The 19298-nt window shown below is 45.4% G+C and overlaps 1 protein-coding gene across 5 annotated transcripts in view; it reads right to left on the reverse strand.

The window, feature by feature from the left end:
* nin (ninein (GSK3B interacting protein)) overlaps window positions 1-19298 on the reverse strand; it is a 185352-nt gene that overhangs the window by 41785 nt on the left and 124269 nt on the right. For all 5 annotated transcript variants that reach the window (XM_068039093.1, XM_068039096.1, XM_068039094.1 and 2 more), the window contains 5 exons: window positions 19035-19145; window positions 17618-17707; window positions 10160-10298; window positions 9646-9767; window positions 7945-8483 (listed from right to left, as the gene is read on the reverse strand). In XM_068039093.1, coding sequence (XP_067895194.1) covers window positions 7945-8483; window positions 9646-9767; window positions 10160-10298; window positions 17618-17707; window positions 19035-19145 — 1001 coding nt within the window. The remainder of the gene's footprint in view (window positions 1-7944; window positions 8484-9645; window positions 9768-10159; window positions 10299-17617; window positions 17708-19034; window positions 19146-19298) is intronic.

A 19298-nucleotide genomic window follows, 5' to 3' on the forward strand; every position in this document is an offset into this window, starting at 1 on the left:
TCAGCTTGCTGCCATGCAAGCTCAGACTGCTGCCATCATGGCTGCGAATACTAGTGTTCAAAGGGACTTGCAGGGTCTCACAGCAGTCCAGCAATCTGTCCTCTAACAGCTTACTAGGATTGTTGAGGCGTCAGCCCAGGGGAGTGGCACTAGCTCTGTGGTGCATGAACCTGCTGTCCTCCCACCCTTCCCTGTCAGCCAGTGTCCTTCATGTTGACTGTCAGCCAGCCAACCCAGACTGCTTCTGAGGTGGTGCAGTTAAAAGCCAGGTTTTCTAGGTCTTCAGCTGTTCGAGGTCATCCTCAAAGGCATTCTGCAGTCTCCTTCACTGAAAGTTAGCAGCATTCCACCAGCTATACTGCAGCCATTGGAGCACTAGGCCAGGCAAAGGCACACGGAATACAGGCACTAAGGGAATGCACAATGGTGATTAGTTGACGTTCATAAGCACTATGACATGACTTAATTTATAAATTTGGTTTGGAATGTTTATTGTAGCATTGTGGCCAAGAGGACACTGTGATGGTCACTGACAGAGGATCGGTAAGGTGTGGACAATTGCTGAATGGAGAATTGGGGTTGGGTTTACTGGAATTGCAGTTGATGGGCTGAATTTAGTGAGCCCACCACCCGGAAATGGGCACTGTTACCGCTAGTCATGTGGTGGGCGCCCATTTTACATAATGGGGGCACGGGCCTGTCTACTCATGCAGCGGGGACAGGATGTGAGACGCTGATTACGGCATCAGATGACTTTGGAGCAAGTACGGGCGCCATATTTAAAGGCTTGCCAGCCCTGCTTGCGTTGCTTCTTTGCACTCATTTGCTGCTAGTTCGTCATAACTGAGACCCGTGTTGTAGTGCCTCTAGAGACCCCCACCCCCCCTGAGATGGACCCCGCAGGATGGCCGAGGCAAGGCACAGGGTGACCCCATGGTTTAGCCATGCCTCCCTCGAGATTCTCCTCCAAGCTGCACGGGAAACGTGGGGGGTCCTCTTCCCCAATGATGGCAAGAAGAGGCCCTCTTGCCTGACCAGGCAAGCCTGACTGGAGATCGCTGAGACAGTTAGAAGCGGTGGCGTCACCCCCCGGAACAGGGTACACTGCCACAAGAGGTCAATGACTTCCTGCACTCTGTCGAGGTGAGTGCTCCACACCTCTCTCCTTTTTAGTGATTGCAAGTGGCTACGCAGCATGAAGCGGGACATGGGAAGGGACGCACTACAACGGTGATGGCAGAGGGGGTTAGGAATCACCTCATCCTGACAGATGCATGGCTGCACCTCGGTCACAGGCCACCTTCTTTCACAGATCACTCTCATAAACTTTCTGAGCACAGATGGGAGCATGAGCTATATGTGATACCCCAGTGGGGGATGAGAGGCTGCCACTAACAAAACTATCATGTTGATCTCTCTGCGAAGTATGACTTCCTCCCTCTTTCCACTTGCAAGACAAGAGGGCCCATAACAGGAGGGAGACATCCTGGACTGGCAGAGGCATCCAAGATATTCAGCCTCTCTCCACAGTTGAGGAGGAGGCACTAGAATTGGTAGGGACCCAGGCCGGCCGCTCCATATCAGATAGAGAGACTACAGTCTCCGCGCAAGAGAGTGAGGATTGGCTTCCATTAACATAGAATTCACTTCTGGAGACCCACATCACATATGGTTGGCATGAACAGATCTGCACAGCCTAACTCACACGTGTCTGTGTTCTCTCATGCAGGTTGGCCTCTGCAGGAGGCTCAATCAGAAGTGGGACCTCTGAGGAAGAGGAGCACTTAGAGGGTGCACCGTCCCATGACTCACCCGCATGTTCCACCAGCACAGATATTTTCACCTCGGTGGGTTTCCGTTCGGCTGTAGAATCAGGGTCACAAGCTGGTGACAGCACTGGCTTTCATTAAATGCATGGTGCCCACGAGTGTGTGGGTTGTGCACCTGAGTCATGTATCATGTGATCAGCAGATAGCCCACGTCACTACTAACGATCCTTTGGTTTGTCGTGGTGGCTGGAATGCACATACCACAGCACACTGTCACAGAACAAAGGTATTGTGACTGCTGCCAGGATACCGTGCAATGACCTGCATGATACGCCGAATATGACCGTACGCCAGCTGCAAGTTGAGGGAATGAAATCCCTTTTGGTTGTGGTACATTTCATAGTTAACATGTGGCACCCACAAAGCAATATGTGTGCAGTCAATAGCAACCTGCACCATGGGAAAGCCTACAATTCTTGCAAAGATGTGTGCTCATTTTCCTTGCTTCTCAATAATAGAGAATGAAATGTATTTAGCTCTCCGTAAATACAGAGCATCAGTGGACAACAAACTGAGAGATTTTGCCTTGATTTTTGTGCTCAAGCGCTGCAGTGGGACTTGAATCTGGAACCTTGTGACTCAGAGGGGAGAGTGCTACCAGCTGAGTCATGGCTGACACTATAATCTTTAATGTTTTCCAATGATATAAGCAAATTGAGTTTTCTCATTCAAAGTGACTTTGTTTTGCATTTAAACATCAAAATATGTGGATTTGTACATAGATGAATCAACATTTTCTGTGAAATATTTTTTCACCAGACCCTACCAATATCACTTCTCAGGTTCTCACAAACTTCCATTTATCATTTTTTGTTGGAACGTTTCTGTTTTCCCCGACAGGTTTCTTCCCTTTATGTCATTGGTTGCAAAATTTGGCTCCTTAGTGTCCTTTTTCCAGCATTAGTGGTGCTGTTTTGGCTCCAAAATGGCGTCTGCAATGTGCACGCACACTTCTGGTGCAAGCTGTGCAAGATATCATTTGGTGAGGGCGCTAGTATGCGCACAGACAGCATCTGCCAGAAGTATGCAGAGTAGGCAGATCATGCTGTCAGTGAGTAATGCTGATTTGACATCAGCACTGCCATTTTGGAGCTTGGTGCTCCAGCTAAAGCCATCTTGTAAACATGCACAGCAGAATACACAATCAGCTGCAGGAGGGATGCTCCCCTCTCCCTCCTCCAGCACTATTTATAGGGATCATCAACTACTTGCAGGTTAGTAGCTGATTGATTTCTACTGGAGAAGTGCTTGGTGCTTTCTAGCGTTCTATAAAGTTGCTAAAGTCAACAGGGAGTGGTGTGGCATGTACTAAAGGACTTTTTCCTGACTTAAAGGATTCTGCACAAACCACTTGCTCCCAGATATAGGTGGTCGTGAAAGGCACTATATAAATGCAAGTCTTTTTTTTAAAACTTTCTTGAATGCAAAAAAGTGGCAAACAAAGATCATATCTGCCTAAGCAGCATTTAAACTCCCTTGGCAAAGGCTACTCATGCGATCTACAATACTGTGCTCCAAATATTTTAATTACTTTAATCAGTGTGACTTTAGGAAATAAAATAGGATGAAATTAACTCCCACTAATCTTCTGTTATTAATATCAAACATTATCTTCAATGAGCCTTTTGTTCCAGCAGCTTTTTCTGAAGCAGCGATAGTGCGAGCTAGTTGTCAGCTGGGAAGGTGAGTTTCAGTTTTAAATAACTTACCTTTTGTTTCAGCGGACACGGGGACTGCTGGGTAAGTAAACCTATATATTCGGGCAGTGGCTAAACCCGAAACACTACACGTGTAGTGTCTACCACCCATCCTCCTCCTCTAACCAAAAAAAAAAGGACTCGTGTGTGGAGGGTTTGGTAAGGTAAGGTTTTCCTTTTTTTTTAAATCTCTGTTGTCAATTTAGTGCAGAGGGGATGGAAGCTAGGGCAGTTGCATGCTCCTCTTGCAGGATGTGGGAGGTGAGGGTCACCACTGGTGTCCCTGCTGACTTCACCTGTGAGAAGTGCACCCAACTCCAGCTCCTCGCAGACCGCGTTAGGGAACTGGAATTGGAGCTGGAGCTGGATGAACTTCGGATCATTCAGAATGCTGAGGGGGTGATAGAGAGCAGTTATAGGGAAGTAGTGACACCTAAGTTACAGGATAAAGGTAGCTGGGTGACCGTCAGCGGGGGAAAGGGAATAGGCGCACAGTGCAGGGATCCCCTGTGGCCGTCCCCCTCAATAATAAGTATACCGTTTTGGATATGGTTGAGGGGGACGACCTACCAGGGGAAAGCCACATTGGCCAGGTCTCTGGCACTGAGCCTGGCTCAGTGGCTCAGAAGGGAAGGGGGAAGAATAGGAGAGCGATAGTGATAGGAGATTCAGTGGTTAGAGGAATAGACAGGAGATTCTGTGGTCGTGAACGAGACTCCCGGATGGTATGTTGCCTCCCGGGTGCCAGGGTCAGGGATGTCTCGGATCGAGTCTACATGATTCTTAAGGGGGAGGGGGAGCAGCCAGAAGTCGTGGTACACATCGGTACCAATGACATAGCTAGGAAAAGGGATGAGGACCTGAAAAGTGAATGTAGGGAGTTAGGTTGGAAGCTGAAAGGCAGGACGAGCAGAGTAGTAATCTCAGGATTATTACCGGTGCCACGTGCTAGTGAGGCCAGAAACAGAGAGCGAGTGCAGCTGAACACGTGGCTACAGAACTGGTGTAGGAGGGAGGGATTCAGATATGTGGATCATTGGGATACCTTCTGGGGAAGGTGGGACCTGTACAAGAAGGACGGGTTGCATCTGAACTGGAGGGGCACCAATATCCTGGGCGCGAGGTTTGCTAGAGCTCTTCGGGAGGGTTTAAACTAGTTTGGCAGGGGGATGGGAACTGGAGCTACGGATCTGTGGATGGGGTAGCTGTTGAACAGGCAGATACCGAGTGCAGAGAGTCTGTGAGGAAGGTTAGACAGTTGACAGGGCAAAGTTGCAGCCAGTATGATAGGTTGAAGTGTGTCTACTTTAACGCAAGAAGTGTCAGGAATAAGGGTGATGAACTTAGAGCATGGATCAGTACTTGGAGCTACGATGTTGTGGCCATTACGGAGACTTGGATATCACAGGGGCAGGAATGGATGTTGGATGTTCCGGGGTTTAGATGTTTCAAAAGGAATAGGGAGGGAGGTAAAAGAGGTGGGGGAGTGGCATTGTTAATCAGGGATAGTATCACAGCTGCAGAAAGGGAGGTCATCGAGGAGGGTTTGTCTACTGAGTCATTATGGGTGGAAGTCAGAAACAGGAAAGGAGCAGTCACTTTATTGGGAGTTTTCTATAGACCCCCCAATAGCAACAGAGACACGGAGCAACAGATTGGGAGGCAGATTTTGGAAAGGTGCAGAAGTAACAGGGTTGTTGTCATGGGTGACTTCAACTTCCCTAATATTGATTGGAACCTCCTTAGTGCAAATAGTTTGGATGCAGCAGTTTTTGTCAGGTGTGACTCAATATGTAGATAGGCCGGCTAGAGGGGAAACTATGTTGGACTTGGTGCTTGGCAACGAACCAGGCCAGGTGGCAGATCTCTCGGTGGGAGAGCATTTCGGTGATAGTGAACACAACTCCCTGACCTTTACTATAGTCATGGAGAGGGACAGGAGCAGACGGGATGGGAAAATATTTAATTGGGGGAGGGGGAATTACAATGCTATTAGGCAGGAACTGGGGAGCATAAATTGGGAACAGATGTTCTCAGGGAAATGCACGACAGAAATGTGGAGGTTGTTTAGGGAGCACTTGCTGCGACTGCTGGATAGGTTTGTCCCGATGAGGCAAGGAAGGGATGGTAGGGTGAAGGAACCTTGGATGACAAGAGATGTGGAACAGCTAGCCAAGAGGAAGAAGGAAGCTTACTTAAGGTTGAGGAAGCAAGGATCAGACAGGGCTCTAGAGGGTTACAAGGTAGCCAGGAAGGAACTGAAGAATGGACTTAGGAGAGCTAGAAGGGGACATGAAAAAGTCTTGGCAGGTAGGATTAAGGAAAATCCCAAGGCGTTCTACACTTATGTGAGTTACAAGAGGATGGCCAGAGTGAGGGTAGGGCCGATCAGGGATAGTGGAGGGAACTTGTGCCTGGAGTCGGAGGAGGTAGGGGAGGTCCTAAATGAATACTTTGCTTCAGTATTCACTAGTGAGAGAAACCTGGTCGTTTGTGAGGACAGCGTGGGACAGGCTGATATGCTCGAACAGGTTGAGGTTAAGAGGGAGGATGTGCTGGAAATTTTGAATGATATGAGGACAGATAAGTCCCCGGGGCCAGACGGGATATACCCAAGGATATTATGGGGAGTGAGGGAAGAGATTGCTGCGCCTTTGGCGATGATCTTTGCATCTTCACTGTCCACTGGAGTAGTGCCGGATGATTGGAGGGTGGCAAATGTTGTTCCCTTGTTCAAGAAAGGGAATAGGGATAACCCTGGGAATTATAGACCAGTCAGTCTTACGTCGGTAGTGGGCAAATTATTGGAGAGGATTCTGAGAGACAGGATTTATGATTATTTGGAAAAGCATGGTTTGATTAGAGACAGTCGGCATGGCTTTGTGAGGGGCAGGTCATGCCTCACAAGCCTTATTGGATTCTTTGAAGATGTGACAAAACACATTGATGAAGGAAGAGCAGTGGATGTGGTGTATATGGATTTTAGCAAGGCGTTTGATAAGGTTCCCCATGGTAGGCTCATTCAGAAAGTAAGGAGGCATGGGATACAGGGAAAGTTGGCTGGCTGGATACAGAATTGGCTGGCCCATAGAAGACAGAGGGTGGTAGTAGATGGAAAGTATTCAGCCTGGAGTTCGGTGACCAGTGGTGTTCCGCAGGGATCTGTTCTGGGACCTCTGCTCTTTGTGATTTTTATAAATGACTTGGATGAGGAAGTGGAAGGCTGGGTTAGCAAGTTTGCCGATGACACGAAGGTTGCTGGAGTTGTGGATAGTGTGGAAGGCTGTTGTAGGTTGCAACGGGACATTGACAGGATGCAGAGCTGGGCTGAGAAGTGGCAGATGGAGTTCAACCTGGAAAAATGTGAAGTGATTCATTTTGGAAGGTCGAATTTGAATGCGGAATACAGGCTTAAAGACAGGATTTTTGATAGTGTGGAGGAACAGAGGGATCTTGGGGTCCATGTCCATAGATCGCTCAAAGTTGCCACCCAAGTTGATAGGGTTATTAAGAAGGCGTATGGTGTGTTGGCTTTCATTAACAGGGGGATTGAGTTTAAGAGCCGCGAGGTTATGCTGCAGCTCTATAAGGCCCTGGTTCGACCACACTTGGAATATTGTGTTCAGTTCTGATCGCCTCATTATAGGAAGGATGTGGAAGCTTTAGAGAGGGTGCAGAGGAGATTTACCAGGATGCTGCTTGGACTGGAGGGCATGTCCTACGAAGAAAGATTGAGGGAGTTGGGGCTTTTATCACTGGAGCGAAGAAGGATGAGAGGTGACTTGATAGAGGGGTACAAGATGATGAGAGGCATAGATAGAGTGGATAGCCAGAGACTTTTTCCCAGGGTGGAAAGGGCTATCACCAGGGGGCATAATTTTAAGGTGATTGGAGGAAGGTTTCGGGGAGATGTCAGAGGTAGGTTCTTTACACAGAGAGTGGTGGGTGCGTGGAATGCGCTGCCAGCGGTGGTAGTAGAAGCAGATACATTAGGGGCATTTAAGCGACTCTTGGATAGGTACATGGATGATAGTAGAATGAAGGGTAGGTAGTTAGTTTGATCTTAGAGTGGGTTAAAGGTTCGGCACAACATCGTGGGCCGAAGGGCCTGTACTGTGCTGTACTGTTCTATGTTCTATGAACTTAAAGCTAAGCGATACCATTATTAGCAAATTCAATAAATTCTCAAAAAAAGTTGCCCATTAAACCTGCTCCCAAAAACTTGTAAACCTGCAAGGATTAAGTTACATTTCAGATCAGATATTGTCAATAACCTAAAGGTGGACGTTCTAATTTCAATTTGTCTCAATCCACTGCCTGGTATTCTGTTTTCAATTGTGGAACAGCCTTCAATATTTAAGTTAGCCTCCCCATATAGATCATGAATTCTCCAGCAAATTCTTCACTCTGATCCTCACCTTTCTTGTAGGAGTTCATTTTGCTTTTCATGTTGGAGATTCCTTTGCAACTCTTCTTTTTCTTGTTCAAGGTTTTCCGTGACCTCGGAAATTTGTGCGTGATAAATGTGCTCCAGCTCCATTTTTTCTGTTAGGAATGCTTCCTTTAGTTCGTTTCTTTGAACTTCCAGTTGCACTTCAGTGGCACTCAGCCTTTCTAATAATTCTTCTTTCTCCTTGTGGAAACATTGGTTTACTTCTTCCATTTTGCCCTGGAGTTTTTCTTCATGTTCCTGCTTCAACTGCACCTCTAGTTGTGCTTTATCTACATTAAACCTATCCTGCAGTTCATCTTTCTCTTCTTTGTGTTTACATTCCACTGTATGTTGTAATATTTTAAGTGTCTCAATCTCATCTTGGAGTTCTGAAATATGGCTTTTGAGCTCATTAAGCTCTTCTTTCACTTTTGCGATCTCATTGTTGTGCTCCTGGTTAACATCTTCTTTTTCCATTTCATATTTAACTTTTGTTTCTTCTATCTGTTCCTCATAATAATTTACCTGGAATAATATATTGGGAAAAATATTGTCATATACCACGCTCACAATTTTGACACACACACTTTCCCAAATGTTCCCAACCCAAGGATACTAAATGCCATCAAATAGAAGAATTAGATATCTCCACATACTAGTAATATATAGTTATTCTTCAAATAATACATCCAGGACAAAGCAGCACACTTGATTGGTACCCTATTCGCCACCTTGAACAGTGGCAGGAGTGTGTACCATCTACAGGATGCATTGCAGCAATTCACCAAGACTCCTTCAACAGCACCTTCCAAATCCACAACCTCTACCATCTAGAAGGACAAGGGCAGCAGACACGTGGGAACACCATCGTGACTTGGAACTGTATCGCTGTTCCTTCACCGTCGCTGGGCCAAAATCCCAGAACTCCCTTAACAGCACTGTGGGTGTACCTACACAACACAGACGGCAGCAGTTCAAGAAGGCAGCTCACCACCACCTTCTCAAGGGTAATTAGGGATGGGCAATAAATGCTGGCCTAGCCAGTGACGATTGCACCCCATGAATGAATAAAATAAATATGGCTATTAAAGTCACAGATAGCTAATGTGCACAAATAGAAAATCTTTCAAGCTGCAACAAGTGATTGAAGAGATTTTATTTTGATAAGTGATCTGCTACGCTTTGTCGAAAGCGTGAGCGGCACAGTGGTTAGCACTACAGCCTCACAGCTCCAGCGACCCAGGTTCAGTTCTGGGTACTGCCTGTGCAGAGTTTGCAAGTTCTCCCCGTGTCTGCATGGGGTTCCACCAAGTGTTCCAGTTTCCTCCCACAACCAAAGACTTGCAGGTTGATAGGTAAATTGGCCATTGTAAATTGGCCCTCGTGCAGGTAGGTAGGTAGTAGGAGAATGGTGGGGATGTGGTAGGGAATATAGGGTTAATGTAGGATTAGTATAAATGGGTGGCTGTTGGACAGCACAGACCCAGGGCCTGTTTCAGTGCTGCATCTCTAAATAAAAAAGATCTCAAACTCTTCTCGCCAAAACAGAATTGTTTGAAGTAACTAAATACGTAACACTGTATGATGCAATCTTCCTCAGAACACTGAAATGAGATTTTTAATTTAAATGAAAATTTTATGCCAATCTTCTCTCAATAACCAATTATCTCATTTTTAGTTGACTTGCCTTAGCTTCAAGCTCAACTTTCAAACGATCAACGGCTTGATGATGTTGCTCCTTAATTTGTTCTATGGCCATTTCTGCTTCCAAACTCATGTTTAGTGGATTACATACTTCAGAACTGAAACCTGAAAAAGATATAGCATTTTTCCAAAAAGAGTCAGAACTTGGCAACACAGATTAATTTGTGATGATTATTTGTTTCAATACTTCTGCCTTTAAGGAAAAAGAATGAGTTCAGTATAAAAGATAGCCACTCAACTGCAAGAAAATCATAACCAAGTGAATACAGAATACATTCAATTCAACATTATGGTATGCATCAAGCCAGAATGACTAAGAAAAGAATGTTTAAATAAACTAAAAGTATTTGTCTTTCTCTTTAATTATTTCTGAAATACCTGAAAATCTAGGTCACAATAAGGTTTCCTTAGATCATAAACATGCCTTCTAATGCACAGCTGAATATTACAAGAAACAAAACCAACTTCAAAAACTTAGTCATAGCTTGTTGCAGTACCTTGATCACAGTTAATGACATCATTCTTGCTCTCCATTTCCTCTGACAAAGGACATCTCAGCAATGGTTTAAAACTTCTCCCCTGTGTCTGATATGCTTGTAACTCAGACTGCAGCTCATCAATCCGGTCCTGGAGCTCCTACATTAGATAAGTAATTGAAAAATGTATATAAGTAACTCTGCAGAGACAGAGGTGATCAACTTTGCTTGTTTAGCCCAACAACGCATCAAAGATTTTGAGTTTTTCCATCTCCTTTTTTAGTCTCCTCTCCATTTAATATTGCTATCCAACACATCACACAGGATACTTCCCAAAGCCATGCTAGTGGCAATTTGTAACCAGTTCCGAGAAGTTAAATGAAAGATATTGAGTGATCTGTCTTTCTCGAAGGGAACTGACACATATCCGCACTGTTCCATCCCTGATGCTCGGCTCAATTGGTAGCATGGTTGCCTCCAAGGCAGTAGGTTGTGGGCTCAAGCCCCACTCCAGGACATAATCGAGGTTGATACTTTAATGCAGTACTGAGGGAGTGCTGCATTGTTGGACATTTGGATGAGATAATAAACCAAGGCTCAATCTGCTGCTCCAATGATTCAGCTTGATGTAGAAAGGTCCTATGTCATATTTGAAGAAGAGCAGGATATTCTCGGAGTCTGCAAACCTTCCTGCCTTAACCACCACCAGTAAAACACATTAACTGATCATTCATCTCATTGCTGTTTGTGCAATCTGGCTGCTGGCTGTGAATAAAATGGTTGCTATATTTGCCTAAAATTGCAATTCAATGTATGCAAAGTGCTTTGAGACATTGCTGAGAAATGGCAATGAGTTTTATGAAAAGGAAATCATGTTTAACCAATTTATTGGAGTTCTTTGAACATAAAACATATAACAGTACAGCACAGTACAGGCCCTTCGGCCCACGATGTTGTGCCGAACCTTTAACCTACTCTAGGATCAAACTACCTACATACCCTTCATACTACTATCATCCATGTACCTATCCAAGAGTCACTTAAATTCCCCTAACGTATCTGCTTCTACTACCACCGCTGGCAGTGCATTCCACGCACCCACCACTCTCTGTGTAAAGAACCTACCTCTGACATCTCCCCGAAACCTTCCTCCAATCACCTTAAAATTATGCCCCCTGGTGATAGCCCTTTCCACCCTGGGAAAAAGTCTCTGGCTATCCACTCTATCTATGCCTCTCATCATCTTGTACCCCTCTATCAAGACACCTCTCATCCTTCTTCACTCCAATGAGAAAAGCCCTAGCTCCCTCAACCTTTCTTCATAAGACATGCCCTCCAGTCCAGGCAGCATCCTGGTAAATCTCCTCTACACCCTCTCTAAAGCTTCCACATCCTTCCTATAATGAGGCGGCCAGAACTGAACACAATATTCCAAGTGTGGTCGAACCAGGGCCTTATAGAGCTGCAGCATAACCTCGCGACTCTTAAACTCAATCCCCCTGTTAATGAAAGCCAACACACCATACGCCTTCTGAACAACCCTATCAACTTGGGTGGCAACTTTGAGCGATCTATGGACATGGACCCCAAGATCCCTCTGTTCCTCCACACTACCAAGAATCCTGTCTTTAAGCCTGTATTCCGCATTCAAATTCGACCTTCCAAAATGAATCACTTCACACTTTTCCAGGTTGAACTCCATCTGCCACTTCTCAGCCCAGCTCTGCATCCTGTCAATGTCCCGTGGCAACCTACAACAGCCTTCCACACTATCCACAACTCCAGCAACCTTCGTGTCATTGGCAAACCTGCTAACCCAGCCTTCCACTTCCTCATCCAAGTCATTTATAAAAATCACAAAGAGCAGAGGTCCCAGAACAGATCCTTGTGGAACACCACTGGTCACCGAGCTCCATGCTGAATACTTTCCATCTACTACCACCCTCTGACTTCTATGGGCCGGCCAATTTTGTATCCAGACAGCCAACTTTCCCTGTATCCCATGCCTCCTCACTTTCTGAATGAGCCTACCATGAGGAACCTTATCAAACGCCTTGCTAAAATCCATATACACCACATCCACTGCTCTTCCTTCATCAATGTGTTTTGTCACATCTTCAAAGAATTCCATAAGGCTTGTGAGGCATGACCTGCCCCTCACAAAGCCATGCCGACTGTCTCTAATCAAACCATGCTTTTCCAAATAATCATAAATCCTGTCTCTCAGAATCCTCTCCAATAATTTGCCCACTACCGACGTAAGACTGACTGGTCTATAATTCCCAGGGTTATCCCTATTCCCTTTCTTGAACAAGGGAACAACATTTGCCACCCTCCAATCATCCGACACTACTCCAGTGGACAGTGAAGACGCAAAGATCATCGCCAAAGGCGCGGCAATCTCTTCCCTCGCTTCCCATAATATCCTTGGGTATATCCCGTCTGGCCCCGGGGACTTATCTGTCCTCATATCATTCAAAATTTCCAGCACATCCTCCCTCTTAACTTCAACCTGTACAAGCATATCAGCCTGATCCACGCTGTCCTCACAAACGACCAGGTTCCTCTCACTAGTGAATACTGAAGCAAAGTATTCATAAAGGACCTCCCCTACCTCCTCCGACTCCAGGCACAAGTTCCCTCCACTATCCCTGATCGGCCCTACCCTCACTCTGGCCATCCTCTTGTAACTCACATAAGTGTAGAACGCCTTGGGATTTTCCTTAATCCTACCCGCCAAGACTTTTTCATGTCCCCTTCTAGCTCTCCTAAGTCCATTCTTCAGTTCCTTCCTGGCTACCTTGTAACCCTCTAGAGCCCTGTCTAATCCTTGCTTCCTCAACCTTAAGAAAGCTTCCTTCTTCCTCTTGGCTAGCTGTTCCACATCTCTTGTCATCCAAGGTTCCTTCACCCTACCATCCCTTCCCTGCCTCATCGGGACAAACCTATCCAGCAGTCGCAGCAAGAGCTCCCTAAACAACCTCCACATTTCTGTCGTGCATTTCCCTGAGAACATCTGTTCCCAATTTATGCTCCCCAGTTCCTGCCTAATAGCATTGTAATTCCCCCTCCCCCAATTAAATATTTTCCCATCCCGTCTGCTCCTGTCCCTCTCCATGACTATAGTAAAGGTCAGGGAGTTGTGTTCACTATCACCGAAATGCTCTCCCACCGAGAGATCTGCCACCTGGCCTGGTTCGTTGCCAAGCACCAAGTCCAACATAGTCTCCCCTCTAGTCGGCCTATCTACATACTGAGTCAGAAAACCTTCCTGGACACACCTGACAAAAACTGCTCCATCCAAACTATTTGCACTAAGGAGGTTCCAATCAATAGTAGGGAAGTTGAAGTCACCCATGACAACAACCCTGTTACTTCTGCACCTTTCCAAAATCTGCCTCCCAATCTGTTCCTCCATGTCTCTGCTGCTATTGGGGGGTCTATAGAAAACTCCCAACAAAGTGACTGCTCCTTTCCTGTTTCTGACTTCCACCCATAATGACTCAGTAGACAAACCCTCCTCGATGACCTCCCTTTCTGCAGCTGTGATACTATCCCTGATTAACAATGCCACTCCCCCACCTCTTTTACCTCCCTCCCTATTCCTTTTGAAACATCTAAACCCCGGAACATCCAACATCCATTCCTGCCCCTGTGATATCCAAGTCTCCGTAATGGCCACAACATCGTAGCTCCAAGTACTGATCCATGCTCTAAGTTCATCACCCTTATTCCTGACACCTCTTGCGTTAAAATAGACACACTTCAACCCATCATACTGGCTGCAACTTTGCCCCGTCAACTGTCTAACCTTCCTCACAGACTATCTGCACTCTGTATCTGCCTGTTCAACAGCTACCCCATCCACTGATCCGTGGCTCCGGTTCCCATCCCCCTGCCAAACTAGTTTAAACCCTCCCGAAGAGCTCTAGCAAACCTCGCGCCCAGGATATTGGTGCCCCTCCAGTTCAGATGCAACCCATCCTTCTTGTACAGGTCCCACCTTCCCCAGAAGGTATCCCAATGATCCACATATCTGAATCCCTCCCTCCTACACCAGTTCTGTAGCCACGTGTTCAGCTGCACTCGCTCCCTGTTTCTAGCCTCACTAGCACGTGGCACCGGTAACAATCCTGAGATTACTACTCTGCTCATCCTGCCTTTCAGCTTCCAACCCAACTCCCTATATTCGCTTTTCAGGTCCTCATCCCTTTTCCTAGCTGTGTCATTGGTACCGATATGTACCACGACCTCTGGCTGCTCCCCCTCCCCCTTACGAATCCTATAGACTCGATCCGAGACAGCCCTGACCCTGGCACCCGGGAGGCAACATACCATCCGGGAGTCTCGTTCGCGACCACAGAATCTCCTGTCTGTTCCTCTAACCATTGAATCTCCTATCACTATCGCTCTCCTATTCTCCCCCCTTCCCTTCTGAGCCACTGAGCCAGGCTCAGTGCCAGAGACCTGGCCACTGTGGCTTTACTCTGGTAGGTCCCCCCCCCCACAACCATATCCAAAACGGTATACTTATTATTGAGGGGAACGGCCATAGGGGATCCCTGCACTGTGCGCCTATTCCCTTTCCCTCCCCTGACGGTCACCCAGCTACCTTTATCCTGTAACTTAGGTGTCACTACTTCCCTATAACTGCTCTCTATCATCCCCTCAGCCTCCTGAATGATCCGAAGTTCATCCAGCTCCAGCTCCAGTTCTCTAACGCGGTCTGCGAGGAGCTGGAGTTGGGTGCACTTCTCACAGGTGAAGTCAGCAGGGACACCAGTGGTGACCCTCACCTCCCACATCCTGCAAGAGGAGCATGCAACTGCCCTAGCTTCCATCCTCTCCGCACTAAATTGACAACAGAGATTTTAAAAAAAGGAAAACCTTACCTTACCAAACCCTCCACACAAGAGTCCTTTTTTTTTGGTTAGAGGAGGAGGATGGGTGGGAGACACTACACTTGTAGTGTTTCGGGTTTAGCCACTACCCAAATATATAGGTTAAGTGGGCAAAAATCTGGCAAATGGAGTGTAATGTGGAAAAATGTGAAATTGTCCATTTTGTCAGGTAGAATAAAAAAGAAGCATATTATCTGAATGGTGAGAGATTGCAGAGCTCTGAGATGCAGAGGATCTGGGTGTCCCAGTGCTTGAATCGCAAAAGGTTAGTATGCAGGTACAGCACATAATTAGGAAATTTAATAGATTGTTATCGTTTATTGCGAGTAGATTTGAATACAAAAGTAGGGCGGTTATGCTTCAGTTCTACAGGGCATTGGTAAGACCACATCTGGAGTACTGTGTACAGTATTGGTCTCGTTATTTAAGAAAGGATGTAAATGCGTTGGAAGCAGTTCAGAGAGGTTTACTAGACTAATACCTGGAATGGGGTGGGCTGTCTTTTGAGAAAAGGTTGGAAAGGCTAGGCTTGTATCACTGGAGTTTAGAAGAGTAAGAGGCAACTTGATTGAAACATAAGATTCTGATGGGTCTCGACAGGGTATATGTGGAAAGGATGTTTCCCCTTGTGGCAGGATCTAGAACTAGGGGTCATCCATTTAGACAAAGATGAGGAGAAATCTTTTCTCAGAGGGTCGTGAGACTTTGGAACTCTCTTTCACAAAAGGCGGTGGAAGCAGAGTCTTTGAATATTTTTAAGGCAGAGGTAGATAGATTCTTGATAAGCAAGGGGGTGAAAAGTTTTCGGGGGTAGGTAGGAACGTGGAGTTGAGATTACAATCAGATCAGCCACGATCTTGTTGAATGGCGGAGTGGCCTACTCCTGCTCCTAATTCGTATGTTCGTATATATATGCAAGTCTTTCTTTTTCTCCACTCACCCATGACCCTAAGATTTTGATTAATCACATGGTTTTATCTGGCTGGAAACCTTCCCCCTGACATTCAACAATGCAGTTGCTTGGTACCACAACATTTTGTTGACAGAACAGCTATCACAGGGAATCCCTTCATCATTAAATCAGGATGTCTTCCTAATGCCAACAGACGATAACTATCTTCAGAAAACCCTCCTCAGGTTCCTTCTAAAACATTGTTGTTCATTTCTTCCATCAGCCTCAGCACTGTGCAAATTTTCATCTTTGGTAATTTCATTCTTCATCTCAGCTACCCTTATCCTCTGCCCTCTACACTCATTAGTCGCCTGTCCTTTCTAAAACTCTCCATTTAAATAAACTATATTTACGGCCACCCCCATTGCCCTTGATAGTTCCCGTGACCCCTCTACTTCAGTGATTCGATCATTGACAAGGCTATCTCCAATTATTTCCTTGCCTCACTCACCACCTCATCCCAATACCCTCTTTCAGTTGCATTTCCTTCTGTATCAGCCACTGGAAAAACTCTATCCCAAATAACTTGCAACCATGCTCAAACTCCCAGCTGTTTAGCCTAAGAGGTCAACCTGTCAGATATATAGGATAGCAGCGCAAATGTTGAGGGTTGTAATTTACTCCATGGTACGGGGAGATGCAGGATGGCATGGCAATAGAAAGAGCACATGAGGTGATTCGGATAAAATCTACCAAATGCTTCTTGCAGTTGCCTAAGGTGTTTGCACTCCAACATGCTCAGGCTCCTCACATTCTTCAACAACATCCTCCAGCCACTCATCAGAAAGTTCTTGCTCCAGCTGCTCCATGTGGATGCCTCTTTGAATTGAGAGGTTATAGAGAATGTTTCTGACAAGTATTATCCTGGATACAATGGCGTGGTTGTACTGGGGGACACCCAATAGTTGAGGTATTGGAATCTCTGCTTTAACATGCCGATGATGTCCTCAATAATTGATCTGATGGATGTATGCACATTATTGTATTCGTGTTCCACTGCTGTTTGAAGATTCTGTAGACTGATCATGAGCTAAAGCTACAGGTGACAGGATCTAATCCTTAACTTGCTGGGTGGGTATCAGAAAATAATGGATGTACAGTGAACTACCGTAATATGAAAGCCTCATGATTGTCCCATTTCCCTGGCAACACTTACCTGTAGTATCCAGTGCAGATGATCACACACCAGCTGCACAATAATGGAATAGATGCCCTTGCAGTTGATCTATGGGGCACTCCCTGTTTGCAGAAGTATATAAGGGAGATGCATGCCATTAAGAACACCCTGAACCTTTGGTCGTGTGTCATTGTTTTTTTCGGAAACATGTACATGGCTTGACAGAATTCACACTGACCATCATTGAAAATTTCTTACTGAAACTGAAGTGACTGATTGCTGCCAGGATAAATAACTGAAAGCAATTTGAGGCACAAAACTGAGAGAAAGTTAAACTTAAAAAGTGATAGTAAAGAAACAATGGAACCAATCCACAGATGTGGAGGTTGGTCTATGGCACATTATCAACCCACCCATCGTTTAGATCTTTTTGGCTTAGTGTGCCACCTAAAAATGTAGCCAAGTCCTGCTTTCTACGTTACATTAAGTGTGGGCCCCAGTTTACTTACCCTGCACTGCTGCTCATATTCCTTTCTCATCCGTGAAAATTTTTCCTCATGCAAGAAGAACTCAGCACTGGTTGGATCAAGGTCTCCAAACTGTTAACAATAGATGGGAAAAATTATTTTCTGTACTTACAACTTTATTTTGTATCTATCCATTTGTATATGTGGACAGTGGATCTGGTCAGCAGTTTTCACTGACCCACATGTTATATAACACGTTATTTAAAAAAAAATCAAAAATATGAGCAGTGTTAAAACAGGACCAGCAAAACTACTTCAAAGACTAAACATTTTTCCTATTGATCTGAACGATTACCGCAGTCTGAACAATATTTCCATTTTTGTTGAATATATTCACAAAATTATTACAAATCCAAATCTTCGATGCATGTTCCATTTAACTATAAGTAAAAATAGAAAGTACTGGAAATACTCAGCAGGACTGACAGCATCTGTGGAGAGAGAAACAGAGGGCTGAATCTTCGGGCCACGCCAACGTTGGGAACGGAGGCAGATGGGGCTCAAAAATGATAAGGCCAATGTGGGTTTGGGGCCCGTGAAGGCTGCCCAGCCCCATGAGACGGGCAAGCTATTAGGCTCGTTAAGAGCCTTGTTAAAGGTAGGTAATGGAAGCTGACTGGGATTTTCCAATTGGCCTTCAGTTTCCCAACGCAATGGGGTCATATCAAAACAGGGTCAGATCAACTGCCTACAGGCCCTCCCTGGGTCAGGGTATAACCAAAGGCTGCCCTGTAGAGGGGCACCCCCCATTTTCCCCCACCACCCCACCCACAGTGGTGGCCTGACTGCTTTTTTGTATTTTTTTTATTAAAGTTTTTAAAAAGTGGCTGAAAGGGCAACTTCTTGTTGAAGTGTCCTCATAGTTACTTACCTGTACTGCAGCCAGGTGCTTCTCTGAAGCTGGAAGGCCTCTGGTTGGCCCTTCAGCTTCGAAAGCTCACTCAGCATCCTTAATTGGACAGGAAACCTGTTTACATGCCCAGTAAGGGCTCACCCATGTGAAAATCTTGACTTTAATCAATTACTCACTGGAGGTGGGGTTGCGACCTGAAAACTGTCCCAACTTCTGTTTCCCACCACTGTGGGGAAAATTCAGCCCAGAGTTAATGTTTCAGGTTTGTGAGCTTTCATTGGAAGGCTCCCAGATCTGAAATGTTAACTCTGCTCCTCGCTCCACAGATGTTGCCACAGCTGCTGAGTATATCCAGCACTTTCTGTTAATTCAGATTTCCACAATCCACAGCATTTTGCTTTTGTGTTCCATTTAATTATGTTGTCCAAAGAAAAGTCAATCTATTCATTCACAAAGGATCAATTTTTCCCCTTCCAAAGAACAAAATTCTTCTGATATCACAAAATATTAAGCATGAGTCAGGCCCTGATAAATCACATGCATTACCTTCTCTTTCAAAATAGTGTCCAAATTATTTTGTAATTTCTTTGCTAGGTTCTCAAACTCAAACAGCTTCTCTGAATTTTCCAAAAGTTCTTTTTCAAGCCGACTGTTCTCCTTTAAGATATGAAAAGACATTTGAACAATCTCAGGCAATGCAGAGTGTGTTGAAGATAAAGTGCAATTTTAGAAAGAACAGCTTAGTAAAACTGGGAATAATGCAACACAAAATACAGAATTAGCTTTGTGCAAAATATTCAGTATTCTCAT

This window comes from Heterodontus francisci, chromosome 9, assembly GCF_036365525.1.
Source record: "Heterodontus francisci isolate sHetFra1 chromosome 9, sHetFra1.hap1, whole genome shotgun sequence".
Classification (NCBI taxonomy): Eukaryota; Metazoa; Chordata; class Chondrichthyes; order Heterodontiformes; family Heterodontidae; genus Heterodontus; species Heterodontus francisci.